The 19380-nt window shown below is 43.6% G+C and overlaps 1 protein-coding gene and 1 long non-coding RNA gene across 2 annotated transcripts in view; one reads left to right on the top strand and one right to left on the bottom strand.

Annotated features, from left to right (window-relative positions):
* Nucleotides 1-229: 229 nt before the first annotated feature.
* LOC308533864 overlaps nt 230-19380 on the top strand; it is a 29233-nt gene continuing 10082 nt past the window's right edge. The window contains exons 1-3 of the long non-coding RNA XR_013997129.1: nt 230-785; nt 1016-1202; nt 4112-4148. This is a non-coding gene — a long non-coding RNA (uncharacterized lncRNA). The remainder of the gene's footprint in view (nt 786-1015; nt 1203-4111; nt 4149-19380) is intronic.
* The window catches only part of GPSM2 (G protein signaling modulator 2), a 36929-nt gene continuing 18383 nt past the window's right edge, over nt 835-19380 (bottom strand). The window contains exons 6-15 of the mRNA XM_081112025.1: nt 17535-17658; nt 17315-17430; nt 15822-15977; nt 14883-14991; nt 13447-13576; nt 10535-10605; nt 8930-9106; nt 7937-8096; nt 6926-7140; nt 835-1619 (exon numbers count right to left, since the gene is read on the bottom strand). Coding sequence (XP_080968151.1) covers nt 1392-1619; nt 6926-7140; nt 7937-8096; nt 8930-9106; nt 10535-10605; nt 13447-13576; nt 14883-14991; nt 15822-15977; nt 17315-17430; nt 17535-17658 — 1486 coding nt within the window. The 3' untranslated portion in view covers nt 835-1391. The remainder of the gene's footprint in view (nt 1620-6925; nt 7141-7936; nt 8097-8929; nt 9107-10534; nt 10606-13446; nt 13577-14882; nt 14992-15821; nt 15978-17314; nt 17431-17534; nt 17659-19380) is intronic.

Raw genomic sequence — 19380 nt, 5'->3', positions numbered from 1 at the left:
CTGAGTACTTTTGCTAAAACTTCGGACAAGAATAATGTGTTGTCACCCCCTCCCCCCCAGCGCTTAATGTAATTTCCGATTGTGTAACTTTCTTTTTTATTTTTTTAAACCGTGGCCATTTGGAGTAGTTCTCACTGTTTGCCGATCAGAACCACCTGGAGGACTTTTAGAAAGAGCCCCGGATCCCGGCTGTGCAGCCAGCAGCACCCAGAGGTGAATGCGTTCCGTGTGCTCGGGGTGGCGTTCACCTGGCACTTCGCGTCGGGGTCAGGCTCTGCTCTGTCCTTTCTCGTTTTGCTGACCTTTCTTACGTCGTGTCCTGTGACATGTTACTTGTCCTTGTGAACACCTTCCCACTTCTGGGAAGAGGCTTAATGACAAGTGAGGTCCTAACCTATGTCTTTCAGACTGAAATCTTACGAGTTTTTATCTGTTTTCTGTTTTTGTGACATGACCACATAGTTGCTTTTTAACTTTAGGTCCTAAAAAGTTTCACAGCAGTACTTTGCAATAAATACAGTTTTGAACCATGCATACATCCATGTCTGTACCTACATGGATGTATATGGTCACGTGCCACGTAAGGATGATTTGGTCCACAACAGACCACTTACACAGCGGTGGCCCCATAAGATTATGATGGAGCTGAAAATCCTATCGCCTGGTGACATCACGGCCATTCTGACATCACAGCGCACCCAGCTGCTCCGTGCGCCACCCAGGTCAGCGTAAGCGCGTCGGCAGTGCTCGCCTCCTGAGGCGTTTCTCAAGAACTCCTCCCGTCGGTGAGTGGCACATGCTGGTATTTTTATTTAATTAAACAAAGAGCCCAAAACAAGCTAAAAGAAGTTTATTTCTTAAGAGTCTCATTTATAATGGCTTTGGCCCAAAAATATATTGAAAATAGATTTTGTTAGAGGGGGGAAACCTAGATTTTTTATGGGACTATTTTATATAACTACACATTGGTCGAGCAATTTTTTCTAGACAACATATTTTCTCTTTATATGTTAAGTATGAAAAAGCCATTGTCAATGGAGCGCTTAAAAATACGATCTCAGAAAGGGGACTAGAGTCGTCGGGGTTCGTCTAACTTTCTACTTGACGCACCGAGGCCAAGGACGAACGAGCTGCCGGAGGACAGTCCCCGGCAGCATCACGGAAGCTGGGGAAGCACCTTCTCGGCCGCGTCCACAAAGCACGTGAGTGTCCATGTGCACACGCTGCACGTACACGCCGAGTGTGTGCGCCGCCCTCAGCCTGCACGCTGTTACATGCCTGTTACATGCCGCAACCCCTCCTTTCCAGGAAAGAGAAGTAGGTGCAGTTCCTGAACAGCGTTCTGAAGGGACAGGGTCACTTTAAAAAATACGTCCATAGTAACTAGGGGCTTATTTTCTTCCTGAATTTTTAAATTCCAACAGAGCATCACTTTGCAAGCAGCCCTTCAGCCCAAGTGTAGCGTCTCTGTTTTGATCTCTTTGTAAAAGAACTCTCTGTTCATCCATCCTTTTCGCCTGAGACCGTAAAATGAGGCTAAAAAAGTCCTCGTCTGGGACCGTCGGCCCCTTTGTGGCAGCGGGGGGAGGAGCACATCTCTGGTCGTCTAGTCTGGACCCCTGAAAGCAAGGAGAGCGATTAGCACCCAAGTCGTGCAGGAGGAGAGCATGTCTCTCTCACCAGGAAATGCAGCTGAAACCTAGTACAGTTTTTTCTTTTAAAAGGCTTGTACTAGGTGGCTCCGTGGTGCAATGGATAGAGCATTGGACTTCTAAAAGGCTTGTACCAAGTGTCACTTTGGTGAGATGGAGACACAGGTTGTAATCTTCCCACAACAGGCAGGGACAAGCGCGGCTCACCAGGGCCTCAGACCCTTCCCCAGGGCCCTGCCCGCCACACACACCCGGGTCCCTCCTCTTCTCTCCACGTCACCCAACACTCAGGCACCTCAGTCCCTAGGCCTCAGCCATCAGCGCCCACGGTCATAGGCCAGACTGTCATCATCAACAATTGCACCATCTTTAAAATTGGGATTTCGCGCATCCCGGGCTGGCACTGCCCGTTTTCCCAAACCGTCCTCTCTCATACTCCAGTAACTTTTTAAAAATGTGCTAAACATAAAATGTACCATTTTAACCATATTTATAGGAACAGTTTAGTGGCATTAAGTTCACTCATGTTGTGCAACCATCACACCATCCATCAGAACGGTTTTCACCCTGCAAAACAGAAACTTGAACCCTTTTAAACAGTAACTCCCAGCCCCTGCAGCCCCAGTGCACTTTCTGCCTCTGAGTGTGACTGCTCTCAGTTCCTCATGAGCAAACCGCACCGTGTTTGTCCTTGTGTGACCGCGTATTCCGCAGCATGTCTTTAAGGTTCACACATCTTACAGCACGTGTCAGGATTGCCTCCCTAACGCGGGAAAATGCTCCATTCTGGCTGTCACCACGTTTTATCCATTAGCCTGTGGTGGGCAGCTCATGTTCCTGCGGGTGTCCATTCTGAAGTAGGTTGTTGGGTCATGTGGTAATTCTATTTTTAATTTCTTCAACTGCCATACTGTTGCCAACAGCAGCTGCACCATTTTACATTCTCTCACCTGCTGGGCACAAGGGTTCCACTTTCTCCACATCCTTACCAGCATGTGTTCTGGCTTTTTTGGTAGTTGCCATACTAATGGTGTGAGGCAATATCTCATTGTGTTTTGATCTGTGTTTCTCTAATGATCTGGGATGCTGAACAGCTTTTCCTGCCATTTGTGTATCTTCTTTGGAGAAATCTTATTTTTGGAAGGCAGCTATGCTCACCACTATACCACCAATGCCGCACAGAAATCTTATTTTTGAATCGGATTTTTAGTTGAGTTTTTGGAGTTCCGAATATTCTGGATTAATCCTTTCTCAGTTACGTTGCTTGCAGATATTTTCTGTGGCTGCTTTTTTACCTGTTGACAGTGTCCTTTGACGTATGGAAGCTTTACCTTTTGTTGCCTGTGCCTTTGGTGTCATGACCAGGAAATCATTGCCAGACCCAGTCCTGTGAGGCTTTCCCCTTAGTTTCCTTCTAAACGTTTTACAGTTTTAACTCTTACCTTTAGGTGTTTGATACATTTTGAGTTAATTTTATATATGGTTTTAGGTAAGTGTTCAGCTTTTGCACATGCTTACCCAGCTTCTTTTTATTTGTTAAGACTTCTTTCACCATTGAATGCTCTTGGCACCCTTGACAAAATCATTTGACCATGTAAGTGAGGGTTCTCCCCCTTTTACATCCACACTCCAAACACACTCTAAACTAATGTTGACACAAAATGAAAGAACATTCAACTCTGGAATATTTATCATAAAACAAAGATCATGACAATCAGATAAGTCAATCCATGTGTGATGTGTTTTTAAATTTCACTTTAAGAATTATAACTTTTTTTAAATGTATTTTTTAATTTTTAAAATCACTTTTTTTGGAATTTTGTTACTATTTCCTTTTAGTATTTTCTATTAAATATCAGGTAGAGATCATTTTTACATGTAATTGGAATGTAATATCCTATATCAATAGATATATACATAATAAACCATGCATTTTTTTCAAAGAGGGTTCTCTATTCTATTGGTCTATATGTCTATCTTTATGCCAGTACTGCAGTTTTGATCACTAGCTTTGTAGTAAATTTTGAAATCACTAAGTGTGAGCCCTCCAACTTTGTTTTTCTTGTCTATGTTCCCTTGAGATTCCACATTAATTTTATGGTAGATTTTTCTATTTCTGTAAAAATGTCACTGAAAGTTTGGTAGGGATTGAATTGACTCTGTAGATCACTCTGGGTGGTAATATTTTTGACAATATTACGTCTTCCAACCCATGAACACCAACATTTATTTGTCATTATTTCAGAAATATTTTGTAGTTTACATTGTACAAGTGTATTACCTCCTTTTTATTCTTTTTGATGCTATTGTAAGTGGAATTATTTTCTTAATTTCCTTTTTGGACTATTCATTGTTAGCATAGAGACACAACTGATTTTTGGGTGTTGATTTTATCTCCCGTTACTTTGCTGAATTTGTTTCTTAGTTCTAACGTGTGTTTTTTGTTGTGAAATCTTTAGGATTTTCTACACAAAGACCTGTCATCTCTGAACAAAGGTAATTTTACTTTTCCTTTCCAATTTGGATGCCTTTTGTTCCTTTCTCTTGCCCAACTGCTCTGGGTAGAATTTGCAGTACGATGTTGACTAGAAGTGGGCATCCTTGCCTTGTTCCTGATGTTAGAAAAAAAAAGCTTTCAGTCCTCTACCACTAATTATGATGACAACTGTGGGTATTTCATAAATGACTTTTATCGTGTTGCAGTATCCTGATATTCTGAGTTTGAATGTTTTAATGTGTTGAATCTTGTCAAATGATTTTATTCATCAATTGAGATAATTGTATTATTTATTTTTACATTCTATTCGTGTGGAGGATTAGATCAGTTTCCATACATTGAATCAATCGTGCATTCCAGGAATAAATCTGTTGGTTGTGGTATATAATCCTTTTAATATGCTGCTGAGTTCTGTTTGCTAGAATTTTGATGATTTCTGAATCTATATTAAAAAGGATATTGGTTTGTAGGGTCCTGTTAGCTTTGGTACTAGGGCAATATATTGGCCTCAGAACGACTCCTAAGTCACAGGAAGGGTTCTCTTCAGTTTTCTGGAAGAGTTTAAGCAATACTGATGTTCTTTAAATGTTCAGTAGGATTCACCTGTGCAGGCGTCAGGTCTTTGATTACGGATAGAATCTCCTTAGAAATGATGGATCTACTTTACATTTCTTCATTATTTTCTTGGACAAATAACTAGAAACACAAAACCATCTCATCAAGGTTGGCATATAGTCATAGTATCCTATAATTTTTATTTCTGTAGAAGCAATGTAATGTCCACTTTCATTTCTGATTTTAGCGGTTTAGGCCTCATCTTTAGCTAGAGGTCAGCCTTTTCAAAGAATCAGCATTTGGTTTTGTTGATTTTTCTCTATTTTTGTTATATTTCTGCTCTCATCTTTATTATTTCCTTCCTTTTAATGTCAGCAGCATTTACAGCTGTAAGTTTTTCCCAAGCCCTGCCTCCTGTAAGTTTTAGAACACTCTCTCTAGGTTTTCTGATTTCTCTTTAATTTCCTAATTGGTCCAGTTTTCCTTGTTATTGCTTCTAACTTCGTGCCATTGTGGTTGGAAAAGATGATACCTAACGTACAGTCTACCTGGGGGATGCCCCTGTGCACCTGGGAAGAGCGTGTTCTAATGTGTCTACTAGACCCGGGTGGTTTACTGGTTGTCCCGTCCATTAGTGAGAGGGTGGGTACTGAAGTCTCCAACGACGGCTGCAGAAATGCCCCTCTCCTTTAACTGTCCGTGTTGGCTTCAGTATATCTTGGAGCCCTGGGATCACGGCTTCTTTTCACATTTCACTTCCTTCTCCGTAGATTCTAAACCACTAGAATATGCTTCTCTCCCTTCTACCCTGTTCTCCAGGCAAAACACCAACCTTGGTTAAAGCGCTCTCCTTCAGCTGCTGTGACTGGAGAAGACGCACAGCAGCCCCGACATAGTTCAACTCCAGTGAGTCCTCAGCACAGGCCGCAGTCCTGTTCCTTTCACTGCACTCAGGCTTTTAGTTTCACAAAGTGTTAGCTGTGCTCCACTTCCTTTCTTTTCAGCTTATGACCCTATTACTTAACCTGCTGAGAAAAGATTCCTGCTGGCTCCCACCCCCTCTTCCTCTCTACTACCTCCCATGTTCCCAACCCACTCCATCCTTTGTCCCTATCATGTCACTAAAACAGTACCTTTCAAAATCACGAATCTCCCAGTTGCCAAATCTAACCATCATCTTAGCCATCATCTTACAAGGCTTTTAGCAGCACGTGACACAGGCGAACATCCTTCACAACCCCTGCTGCGCGTGGCTTTACCCGCTCAGGGCTCCGGCTCTGGCTGGTTGCAGACATTCCTCTATCAGTTGGATTTGCAGCGCCGAGTCCTCTGCTTCCTTCTCTGCTGCTCGGGTGTCATCTCTTCCCAGGGCTTTAGTACCGTTACCTGCTGCTGACTCCCAAAGTCACTTCTCTGTTGGGGTCACACTTTCATTTCCAAATGCCTTCTTAACGGAATGTCTGGTTCGGTGCCCTGGATTTACATGTGAAGGAACTCTTGCTGTTTCGACCCAGTCAGGTTTCTCCGCCGCCTTCCCGTCTCATTAAATGGCACCATCCACCCCACAGGCTGGAGCCGTCCTTGACTCTCTGTCCCGCCATCTGTCTCTGCCGCCACTCTGGTCTCCAGTCTTTGTGCTGAATTGACAGGTTGGTTCCCAAGGACAGCCAGGCGACCATGCAGACCCTCCGGCACCTTCCCCTCACTCACCCCCCTGAGACTCCGTCTCTGGAATCTTTAACATGGCTGATGCTTTGCCTCATTCCGGTCTCTTCAGAAATGTCTTCCCAAACCACCACACCTCACACAGACACGCCAGCCACAGCCTTTATCTCGCTGCCCGACTCACACTCTTACCCATGCAAACGTATCTAATGCCTTGCACTGTCCAGAATAAATGGGGCCAGACAGAGGAAAATGCCTCCTCTTAGTGAAAATAAGCATTATTTTCCTCTTTCCTGAAGCTCAGTGGTTAGTAATTATTGAAACAGCTAAAATGTGAAAGCTACTGCACTATGAGCATTTCTCCCAAATGCTAAACAGTCTAGAAAGGGCCCTACACTAACTTAGCCACTGGTTGCTGCTGATGCTGCTCCTAAAGGTGAGGGCACACGGGCTCTTTTGCGGGTTTTCTCCATGTCACCTCACCAAACAGCCTTCCCCGCTGCAGAATCCTAATCCCGCCAGAGCCAGGCACAGCGTGACACGAACAGGCACGTACCTGACACTTGACGAGGATGTCGAAGAAGTCCTCGTCAGGCTCCTTGTCACTCGTCACCAGGTGGCCCAGGACAGACTGGTTGTTGTTTGGGGTCAGACGCAGCCCTGGCAAGTTACTGACACTGGCCCTCTGGTCGTCCAGGCGGCGGCTCTGCGAGCTGGCCAGGAGATCCAGAAACTCGTCCGTGTTGGGGGACACCACGGAGACAGATGGTGCTACGAACAGGAAACCGCCCAAACATCAGGCATATTAGTTAGACACAGCTCCTTCCTGCTCGGCTGTCTCTGGTGGACGGGGATCCGGAGAACCCTAACGTCCATTGGGTGCTGCCAACGTTACTGCATTTCCCTCTTGTGCAGAGCTCGATTTACAAGGTGAAGTTGTTTCTCTTCCATAATGTGTCTGACAGGACAAGTGGGACAGTGTTCTTATTCCACCTGGATAGGAACCATCGAGCGAATAACTACACTTAGAGTTAAGTGCTGCGGGCAGTTGGCAACCAGTGGTCCTTGAGGTCCGAAAGGTTGGCAACCGCTGCCCTAGGGCAGAGGAAGTCACCTGTTTCAGAAGTTTCTTTTCATCCAGATGGGAAGCACCTGCGTATTACATACAACTGTCGTTTTCTTGCCAACCCCTAAGGCAGTGGTTCTCAACCTTCCTAACGTCGCGTTCCTCATGTTGTGGTGACCCCCAACCATAAAATTTTGTTGCTACTTCATAACTGTAATGTTGCTACTGTTATGAATCATCATGTAAATATCTGATATGCAGGATGTATTTAGGCGACCCTTGTGAAAGGGTTGTTTGACCCCCAAAGAGGTCGAGACCCACAGGTTGAGAACTGCTGCCCTAAGAGTAGGGAGGCAGGTACACTCGGGAACTGACACCCGCCTTGTTCAACCTGCACAAATACCAGTATTTGGGCTCAGCTGTTGTACTTCCCATTAGAACTGAGTTCTCAGAAATAACTAAGGGAGCTATGAGGATTGGGGAGAAGCAGAGGTAACTCACTTTTTAGCTTCACTCGCAGGGGAGTGGACGGAGCTGTGCCGGAAGTTGTCCCGCAGGTCTTGTCTTGTAAGCAGCACCGCTGGTCGTCCATCCGGTTGCTCTGAAATCGGCTCAGGAGGTCAAAAAACCCTTCCTCTCCCATCGTGTCTGCACTGAGTTTCTGAGACAGAGAGAAAAGCTAAATATCCCAGGTCACCAATGGAACAAGATGAGGATTAAAAATTGGCGTTTTCTTTGTAGAAGTAATACGTGATGGCAGTGTTATTACTAAAAAGCATTTGTAGTCATTTAGTTTCTAATCTTTGTATTTCTTCTTTTTTTTTTTTTTTAAATATATTTTATTGATTTTTTACAGAGAGGAAGGGAGAGAGATAGAGAGTTAGAAACATCGATGAGAGAGAAACATCGATCAGCTGCCTCCTGCACATCTCCCACTGGGGACGTGCCCACAACCCAGGCACATGCCCTTGACCGGAATCGAACCTGGGACCTTTCAGTCTGCAGGCCGACGCTCTATCCACTGAGCCAAACTGGTCAGGGCTAATCTTTGTATTTCTAAGGCTAAAGGGACCTCAGACTCGGGGCACTGCTCCAGGTCCTGAATGAGTCAGGCAAGTATCAGGGCAGGCACCCCCTCAGGCGGTTTCCCTCTCCCTCGGCCACATCCGCATTGCCAGCTCCTCTTGCGCTTTGGGGCCACTAGAACACAGCACTGCGATACCTCCACAGGTGATCCGATAACCGGCTACGGAGCGACAGGCAGGGAGCGTGAGCACTGTGGGGACACTGGACAGAGATGGCTCACGTCCTGGGCCAGACAGACGGACAACATGAGATCTCATCACCCCACTCAGAACAGTGTGCCACTCAGAACATGAGTTATTTACTCTGGAATTGAAGTTTGGACTGCGGTTGATCACAGGTAACAAACCTTGGAGAGCAAACGTGGCTAAGGGAGAACTGTACTCCGAACCTTATTTTAAACATACGTACCCTCTGGGGGTTTGGAACTCGGTGCTCAATGGGATTCCTGGCATCTTGAAGAACCTTAGTGGACGTACTAGTTTTGTATTTTTTCCCCTTCAATCTGTTGACAAAGAGTAGCTTTGCAGAAGGTTTGGCAATGAGGGGTTTTTGTTTCGCAAGAATTTCACTGTTCCAGTTCTGTACCTGCAGGATTAGAAACGCACATGTAAAGCAGAGCGTGAAGAAAACACCTCTGGTTTCCTAGAACATTAACCTGCCATCCACTCAGTATTGGGGGGTGAGGCTTAGACCTTTTTGTTGTGTGTTTTTTTTTAATCCTCACCTGAGGACATGCTTGTTAGAGAGGAAGGGAAGGAGAGAAGCATCGATTGGTTGCCTCCCATACGAACCCTGACCTGGAGCTCGCAGCCTTTTGGTGTATAGGCGACACTCTAACCTACTGAGGCACCCGCTAGGGTGAGGCTTAGAGTTTTTAACAAATTTCTTCTTGCCAGGATAGTTCATTATTTCAATAGCTTGTACCAAATACATACTGGAGATTTCTCATTATCAGAACAACACAGTGGCTTTTAAAAACCCAAGCATAAGAAATCCCATAAAAATAAACTGTGAATGGTCAGAGAAAGAGCCAGGGTTTTATTCTGGGTGTGAGTCACTTAAATATTACACCCAGAAATGCTGGATATATGTAAAAGTTTAACTGCAAAATTTAACACCTAAAATGTACACAGCAGCAGTCATTTTTTGTCAATAGAGCTGTACTGTTTTCATAACCATTACTAAATTCTCAATAGGCAAAAGTCTAATCAAATTTATATGATCTGGTTTAAACATAGGTAACAACCTTTTTAAAAATGGTTGAATAGATTTCCCTATTAGAGGTGACATACAATATTATATTAGTTTCAGGTGTACAACACAGTGATTAGACATGTATGTAACTTACAAAGTGATCCCCCCATTAAGTCTAGTTCCCACCTGGCACCATACATCGTTATTACATGACTATATGCCCTGTCACTATTTTGTAATTGCCAATTTCTAAATCCTTTTCACCCGGCCCACCAAACCCCTCCCATCTGGCAGCCCTCAGTCTGCTCTCTGTATCTGTGTTTGTTTGCATTACCACCTTTGAACAACAGATTCAGAATATTTAATGCACAGGAGAAATATATACAAACAGCAACTCATGTTATCACCTGAAACCGATAGAACTTCAACCAAAAAACAGGAGATCTTACAGGAGGGGAAAGCACCACGAATATTTGTTGGAAGTCACAAATGTTAGTGAGTAGACAACTCTGTAGATATGGAGTCCATGAATAATGAGAATCAACTGTACGGAAAAAATTATTTAAATCAAAAGTTACTAAAATAGCTAGTGTTGCTCAGTGGTTGAGCATCGATCTATGAACCAGGAGGTCAGTTTGATTCCCGGTCAGGGCACATGCCCAAGTTGTGGGCCGATCCCCTGTGGGATGTGCAGCAGGCAGCCAATCATTGATGTTTCTATCTCTCCCTCTCTGAAGTCAATAAAAACATAAATTTTTAAAAATTACTAAAATATTTTTAATAACAGTTTAAGAAATTTAAGATATAAAAACTACCCACCTTGTCTGGTGTTAATTTCATAAGTTCCATGTTTTCCATACTGTGTCGGCGTCCAAACTTGGGGCGTGCACCTTTGTAAAAAAGCAATTTAAATAAACCAGGGAGACCTTAACACTACAAATTCAGCATCACTCTGGCATTTGTCATTGAATTTTAAAGTCTGTTACACAAACCCATATGGAAGTAGGAAATCTTACAACATGTTCTTTTAAGAATAATTTTCTAGCCTTAGCTAGTTTTGCTCAGTGGATAGAGCATCAGCCTGCGGACTGAAGGGTCCCAGGTTCGATTCCAGCCAAGGGCACATGCCCAGGTTGCAGGCTTGATCCCCAGTAGGGGGTGTGTAGGAAGCAGCCAGTCAATGATTCTCTCTATTAATGTTTCTATCTCTCTCCCCCTTCCTCTCTGAAATCGATAAAAAATATATTTTTAAAAAAACAATTTTCTACAGAAATACTATGGCCTCGCTCTCAATAGACAATGGCCTTACATCTCTTGATGTAAGAAAGTTACATTTTGCATAGAAACTAACTTGGGTTACTAACATTGACCCTTAATTTAGAAAAAGCGTTTATAATAATTGTCTTTGTATTATCTAACGTCTTAAAAATAAACCCAGACAAACTGGAGAGGGATTTAAGTAAAAACATAAGGAAAAGGCTTTAGGCCTTCAATTTTGGGATAAGAATAAAAATAACAGCCAAGCACTACATAACTTCAGTTACCCATTTCATCAGATGACAGGTTTACTGCCTGTCAGAAAGTATGTTAAAAAGTTCAACATTTCTTCAACAAAATTATCATTAAACGTAAAAAACTTTCATTCCACCTCAATCTTTTAAAGAGAAGCAATATTTTAAAAGGCATAAATAAAGAAAACATGATACCAACACATTAACTCCCCCAACAATGTCCCTCTTTCTATAATTTTTCATACTTTTATTAAAATATGTGTATAGCTAAGCAATAAAGCTTATTACATACATTATATAAATGGTCTCATACTGTACATATCTTCTAACTCAGCGGTCGCCAACCTTTCAGACCTCATGGGCCACCGATTGGCGACCGCTACTCTAACTTACTTCCTTGGAGCACCCTTATATTTGTGAGACTCATCCAAGTTGATATGTATAATTTGGTTTAATTAATTTTCATTGCCTTTTTAAGACTAGGAAATTATTTACAGATTTGTTTTACTAAGACAGATATTTAGGTTGCTCCCAATTTTTTGTTATTATAAGCAATACTACTCCAGAAATTCCTGGACCTCTCTCAGTGTGCAAGTGTCTCTCCCAGGTTGGATCCTGGGCTGTGTAACTGGAGCAGAATTGCTGAACCATAAGGTTGGTACACCTTCAACTTTACCACAACGCTGCCAAGTTGTTCTTCAAAATAGACCAATTTCTATTCCAATCAGTATTGCATAAGACTCCATCACCCGTATCGTTTCAATACTGGTATTACCAGATCTTTCCCTCTGCTGCACAGGTTTCAGAATTCCTTCGCTGTGGTTTTCCCTGACTCAGTGAAGTTAAGTGTCTGTGAGCACCTTTGGGCCGCTTGTGTTTGTTCTGTTCATCGCTTCTGCCCATTCTTTAGGCGGGTTATTTATCTTGGTCCTAATTCATAGGAGTCTTACACAGTGAGAATACAAATCCCTTTTAATCATACTGTGTGGCCTTGTCCTCTCAGTGTGTTTTACCTCTTTATGGTTTCTTTTAACAAAGTTCTTAATTTCATCATCAGTCTTTTCCTTAGTGGTTTTGTTTTCTGAGACATCCTCCCCCTCGGGCGTCATGAAGATACACGACAGGCAGAGGCGGCACAGCACAGACTCAGGAGACCAGCCCTCCCTCGGGCAGCTCCTCTGACTCGGGGTTTGCGTCATAAAGACACGGCTGTGTGGGGTAATTCCTCACTGTCTGTAAGGGGTCAGTGCAATGCCTGACAGAGTCAGCAATGTCAGCCAGCAGCCTCATTGCTGCTCTAAATGTTTTCCATGTTTAAATCTTTAATCCAGCAAGGATTCATTTTTTTGAGGTAACCGTTTCCATATATGAAGGCATATGAGTATAGGTTCTGTCTGTCCTTCCTCGGGTCTGTCTCTATGCCTGCAGCACACCGTTCTAGTTACTGAAGCTCTAAAATCTTGTACCTGTGGATGATGTCAAGACATGATCCCATTTCTTGTTTTTCATGCTTTGCTTTCAGTTCTCAGGCTTTTTTTTTTCCCCCCCATATACATTGAATGAAAGTGGCCTCATCAAGTTTCCCAAAATAACTTGCGAATTTACATCAGTTGGGGAGAACTGACATCCTTAATATTTAGTTTTCCAACTTAAGTGATTACAGGGTTACAGGAGGCAGCCGATCAATGTTTCTCTTTCTCTCAAATCAATAAAAATTTTTTTTAAAACCACATTAAATTCACTGCTGGACCTGGTTTACTGATCACTCATTTAGAGTTTCTGCATCTACGCTCATGAGTGAAGACTGGCCTGTAATTTACCTTTTTTGTATTGTTCTGTCTAGTTTGGAAATCAAGGTTATACTGTTCTCAGAAAGACAGATCTACAGAATTTTGTGGAAGGTTGGAATCAATTTTCTTCAGTGCCTGGTAGACCTCACTAGTGAAATCATCTGGGCCAGGCACTGTGTTAGTGGGAAGTTTATGTCCACTTTTTTTTCTTCCTTGAGTAATCTTGCTGTAGATCTGTTAGTCTTTTTATAAAAGAACCAAATTTCAGATTTTAAAAATCTCCCACATCTTTGTTTTACTGTCATTAACCTGTGTTAATAAAATGTTGAACTTCCTATGTTATATATCCTCTGGATTTGGTGAACATGTGATGACCAATTTGAATGTGAACCTTAAGGATGCAGTTGGGTTTTGAAGACCTATTACTTACCGTGCGAGCTGTTATCAATTTCAATGTTTTCAGACATCACTGAGGTGTTTGTGCTGTAGCTCAGCCCGAGAACCATCTGAAGGTCGGAGAGGTTCAGCCGTGCTGTTAGCTCGCCACTGCTGTCCCCGACCTGCAACCACAGCATGTGTATGTTAGAGGAGGGACAGAGAACGGTGAAGACTAGCTGAGAATGTTGTGAACCGATTGAAAATAGTTAATATTGGAATTAGGAGACTATGAATTAAATGGGATTTTTATAGAAGAAAAGGGAAGTTTCTAAAACATGACAATAGGACAGCTAATTTTATTTGATCAGCTCTTTAGTTCTCTAAATATTAGATTGCTCTTAATCTGTGATCATCCTATATAATAAAAGGCTAATATACCAATTGACCAAATGGTGGAAATGACCAGTCGCTATGACATGCAATGACCACCAGGGGGAAGACGCTCAATGCAGGAGCTGCCCCCTGGTGATCAGTGCGCTCCCACAGGCGCTCAGCCAGAAGCCGGGCTCATGGCTGGTGGGCACAGTGGCGGTGGCGGTGGCGGTGGCGGGAGCCGGCTGCCGCAGCAGCACTAAGGATGTCCGACTGACAGACATCCCCCTAGGGCTCCCAGACTGCGGGAGGGCACAGGCCGGGCTGAGGGATTCCCTCCCACAGTGCACGAGTGTCATGCAGCAGGCCTCTAGTATTAAATAATAGTGTGGCTCTTCTGTGACACATTAACTTGGCATCATATGAATTAAATTTCCTTAGAATATTTTATTTCCATACTATAGTAGTAGCTAACATTAAGCCAGCACTAGACATTATCTTAGGCATATATATGTGTGCTTATATGTATATATCATTCATATACTTTATAAAAAATCCTTACTCAAGGATTGATTTTTAGAGAGAGTGGGAGAGAGGGAGGGAGGAAGGGGTGGAGACAGAGAGAAACAGCAATATGAGACACATTGATTGGTTGTCTCCTGCCCTCGCCCCGACCAACTGGGGCCCAGGGATTGAACCTGCGACCCTTTGGTGCTGGGGTGACATTCTAACCACTGGCCAGGGCCACTTTATATATATTATCTCATCCTTATGATGACTTGCAAGCTAGATATTCCCATTTTATAGATGACAGAAGTGAGGCTCAGAAAGGTTTCTAAGCTCAAATAGGCAGATGGTAGGACTGTAGCAGGAGCCAGTCCTTGATTCTAAAAGCTTCTCCTCCACACACACTGCTGGTCCATGAACTGGGGGTGTGGTGGGCATATTCCAGTCCCTGGAAACCAGCCTCACCTTCCACATCAAGGCCAGTGCAAACACACCTCCAATCAGCATCTCAGATGCTGGGAACAAAATCGATTCGGCACTGGCCGCAGAGGAGCGATCCCGGCAGTGCCGGGCTGTCCAGCAGCACAGACCAGCCTTTCGGCTCCTTACCTCTCTTGAAATCTCCAGGTGCTTTTCAGCAAAGTGCATGGCTTGCTCGTGGTTGCCTAGGGCTGTGTACGCATTTCCCAAGCTCCAGCACGCTCTCCCTTCACCGATTCTACGAGATAATCAAAGCAAACTTGCCGTTATCCGGAGGGAGGTGAGCGTGGTCATGCTGCCCAGCAGTAATTGAGGAACACACAGTGCTCCGCGTTTACGTGGTATTTGGTATAAAAAACCTACCATCTCAATACTAGAGACAAGCCAGAATACCCACAGTCCAGTATTAAAACACCTTTTTAAACACACACTGTATGACAAACCGATCAAGTCGCAGGGGCGGGTCTGTCCCTTGCCCATGTTCTCTGCAGCCCCAGTGATCATGCAGCCCGTGCCTGGGAACCATGGCGGGGGGGCGGGTGGAGAGTGGAAGATTCGCTCCCTCGGGCAGTGTATGAGTTTCTCCTCTGTCCTGAGGTGAAACCTACTTCCCTAACATACACAACACAGACCACAGGCCTGCACATATATGCTGTTTGTTCATTCAGTGAAAAAAAGGAATTAGCCACCGACATTAACAATCAGAAGGCTTCATCTAAAATTCAGGACTTCTAGCTTCTCTTAAAAAGGGGGGCACTGGACATAAGGGACTTTCCTTCCTGTTGGCGACAATGAGCGGCATCAGGTAGCAGCCGTCCCCATCACACGGGCCGTGCGTCAGTCCGCCCCATCCCACACTCGTCTGTCAGTGGTTGGACTGTGACCTAGTTACTGATCTGGGTTGAGGGCTCCCTGGGACCAGGCTAATCCCCTAACACATGCGAGCCTTCAAACAAAACTGTACCGAGGATGTTACTGAAACAAGAACTTCCTTAAAAAGGAAACACAAAAGACACGTTACTAAAACACCTGTTTCACCGCCACCGCAGGAGCGAGGCGGGCGCTCACCTGTCCTTGAGCTCCTGCGCGATGGCCAAGTGCTTCAGGTGGTAGTCGATGGCCTTGTCGTAGTCCTGGAGCAGCGTGTAGGTGTTCCCCAGGCTGTAACAAGACTGCGCCTCCACGGCTCTGTCTTTAAGCTGCCGAGCCAACAGCAATGTCTTCCTGAAGAAGAAATTAACGCTGACGTAACCATCATCATCATCAACACTCACTTTTCCACCTGCCTGTCAAGCGAATCTGTTTTAGAGCCTAAGATCCTACACTTTTCCAGGACTCCAGACTTTTAGGGTAGGTGAGAGTCCTGTTAGTTTTCCAGATAAAGGAGTAGTGACACGAGAGCAAGTGCTTTGCATGTGAACACTTGGTAACATGTAAGAAAACCTTCCCTGTTGCAGTGACAGTAACTTAAATGAAGGGACAGTCACATGCCCTCTCTTTCAATCATATGTTGCCTTTACATCTGTTTGAAATTTAAAATACTGAGTTAGGCCATTAGTCACAAACTCATGAAAAATATTTAGTGTGTTTAAAGATTAACCGAATTCTACCCAATGCCTATGGAACTGCCAATGAGAAGCCAGTGTAGCAGTTAGAGTGTGGGCCCCACAGCTAGACTTTCTGGGTGATACATTTTATTTGGAAAGAGTGATATATTTTATTTGGAAGGATATTTCATATCTAATCGGCCAACAAATATTAACCATTAATTAATATGTTTAAAGTAAGGTGGATGACATTCTAGCTTTTTAGATGGACCTAAAGCAATTTTACCTTTTTTTAAAATGAAAAAATATTCAGAGCTCTCTCACATTGGATTCTCTAACAATAAAATACAAATGAATCACTGTGTCTTTGGCTCATGCAACTGGATTCTGCCAAAGTCTGTACGGGCCTTAATCCCCACTAATTAGGGGAAACTCCAGACACCCCAGAAGCACAGAGCAGGCCACGCCAGGCAGTCTGCACACGCTGTCGTCCACGGACAGATCAGAAAGACCTGCCACAGAGGAGCTGGGACTGCCAGTCGGGTGAGCGAGGGGCAGAGGCGGCAGAGGGGGGCGGCGGTGGGAAAAGCCCAGTGACCGTGGGGAACAGCACACATTTTTGTTACCAGGCTTTCTTTTGGCCTCTCTGCAAATCAGTGAGAAAATGCATATAAATATACATATTACACGTGCTAATAAGCAAGGTAAGGGTTTCTTTTAAGAAGTTTTAAGGTAAAAGTAACCGTGTAAAGGGTCATAGTGCTGCCGTTAAGCCTCGGGCACAGTCATACTCACTGAGCACGTGCGGCCCTATGCTAAGGGAGCCCTTCATACAGTCCTCCAGGCAGTCCTCGCCACCGTCCAAAAGCAGGTGTGGTATCTCGTTTCAGATGAGGACCCCGAGGCTTAGAAGCCCGGGTCCCACTGCCACTGTGCAGCCAAGCGCAGGTTCTGAGCCTCCTATGACTGACAGGCTGCATACCTCTCACACTTACACAGAAATACCAGACTCACTTGTAGTAGTCAGAGGCCATTTCAAATTCACCAAGAAATATATATGCATTTCCAAGGTTGCTGTACGCTCTTCTTTCGGCTGCTTTATCCCCAAATTCTTTTGCTATAAGGAGACGCTGAAAGAGAAAGCTCAGGTGAGACAGAGCCATGACAGTCAGGAACAATCTCATCCCTGCGGACACGGCTGGAGGAGCTGCTCCAGGTTTCTGCCTGCACTGACCTGCTCGTGGGCTATGACCGCGTCTCTGAAGTTGCCCAGGAGGTAGTGTGTGTTTCCCAGGTTTCCAAAGGCACGTCCCTGGGCGGCTCGGTCACCCAGAGCGGTCACCAGCGACAGGTTTTCCCTGAGAGCAGAAAGTTGTGAAAGGATAGGATGGGGGGTTTACTTATTAGATTTACACATCTCAGTCTTTTTATCATAAAACAGTTTTTAGAAAAACTTACAGCCACAACGTGCCACATCTTAAAGGTGTGTCTGTGGTGGAGAGTGGCTGTAGGAACTGGCTGGGGACATTTTACTAAACCATCTGGTGGGTTTCTGCCCAGAGTCAAGGACGCAGTCAGTCTTGAAACCCCTAAGCGAGCAGTCCTCTGAGATTCTACTGATAAGAGACTAAACTTACCCAAAGTAACTTAGACTTCTTTTTTCTGCCACTAAGTGGCGCTGGTCTGCAGTCTAAAAGGAAGCTTTTCTGGGGACACTAATACAACTCTGTAACCTTTCAGAACAATTTGGTTTATTTTTACTTGCTAGTATAAACTTTTCAACCTTTGCCAAACCTTAAAGCTTCCTCTGGGGTAAAGAATGCACAGCACCCACTCTCACCACTCCTGTCGACATAGTACTGGAAGTATTAGCCATTGCAATTAGACAAGAAGAATAAAAGGCATCCAAATTGGAAAAGAAGAAGTAAAACTGTCCTTATTCGCAGATGACATGATATTATACATAAAAAACCCTAAAGACTCCATCAAAAAAACTATTAGACTTAATAAATGAATTTGGCAATGTAGCAGGATACAAAATTAACGCCAAGAAATCTATGGCATTTCTATACACCAATAGTGAACTTACAGAAAGAGACTAAAAAAGCCATACCATTTACCATCGCACCAAAAAAATTAAAATACCTAGGAATAAACTTAACTAAAGAGGTAAAAAACCTCTACTCAGAAAACTACAGGACGTTGAAAAAAGAGCTAGAGGAAGACATAAACAGATGGAAGAGCATACCGTGTTCATGGATTGGTAGAATCAACATCATTAAAATGTCCATACTACCCAAAGCAATCTATAAATTCAACACACTTCCCATTAAAATACCAACGGCATATTTCACAGACCTAGAACGAACTCTCCAAAAATTCATCTGGAATAAAAAAAGACCCCGAATAGCTGCAGCGATCCTGAGAAAGAAGAACAAAGTAGGTGGGATCTCAATACCAGATATCAAGCTGTATTACAAAGCCACTGTTCTCAAAACTGCCTGGTACTGGCACAAGAACAGACATATAGATCAATGGAATAGAATAGAGAGCCCAGAAATCAACCCGAACCAATAATGCTCAATTAATATTTGACAAAGGAGACAAGAACATACAATAGAATCAAGACAGTCTCTTCAATAAATGGTGTTGGGAAAATTGGACAGATACATGCAAAAAAATGAAACTAGACCACCAACTTACACCATACACAAAAATAAACTCAAAATGGATAAAGGACTTAAATGTAAGACGGGAAACCATAAAAATACTAGAGGAAACCACAGGCAGCAAAATCTCAGACATATGCCGAAGCAGTTTCTTCACTGATACATCTCCTAGGGCATTGGAAACTAAAGAGAAAATAAACAAATGGGACTACATCAAAATAAAAAGCTGCACAGCAAAAGAAACCATCAACAAAACAACAAGAAAGCCCACTGCATGGGAGAACATATTTGCCACTGTAATCACCGCTAGGGTTTAATCTCCAACATTTATAGGGAACTCATACAACTTAACAAAAGGAAGATAAACAATCCAATAAAAAAATGGGCAAAGGACCTAAGTAGACACTTTTC

Source organism: Myotis nattereri (genome assembly GCF_964212035.1).
Source record: "Myotis nattereri genome assembly, chromosome: 18".
Taxonomy (NCBI): Eukaryota; Metazoa; Chordata; class Mammalia; order Chiroptera; family Vespertilionidae; genus Myotis; species Myotis nattereri.
Note: the sequence above shows the minus strand (reverse complement) of the source record. Positions and strands in the feature narration are given on the sequence as shown.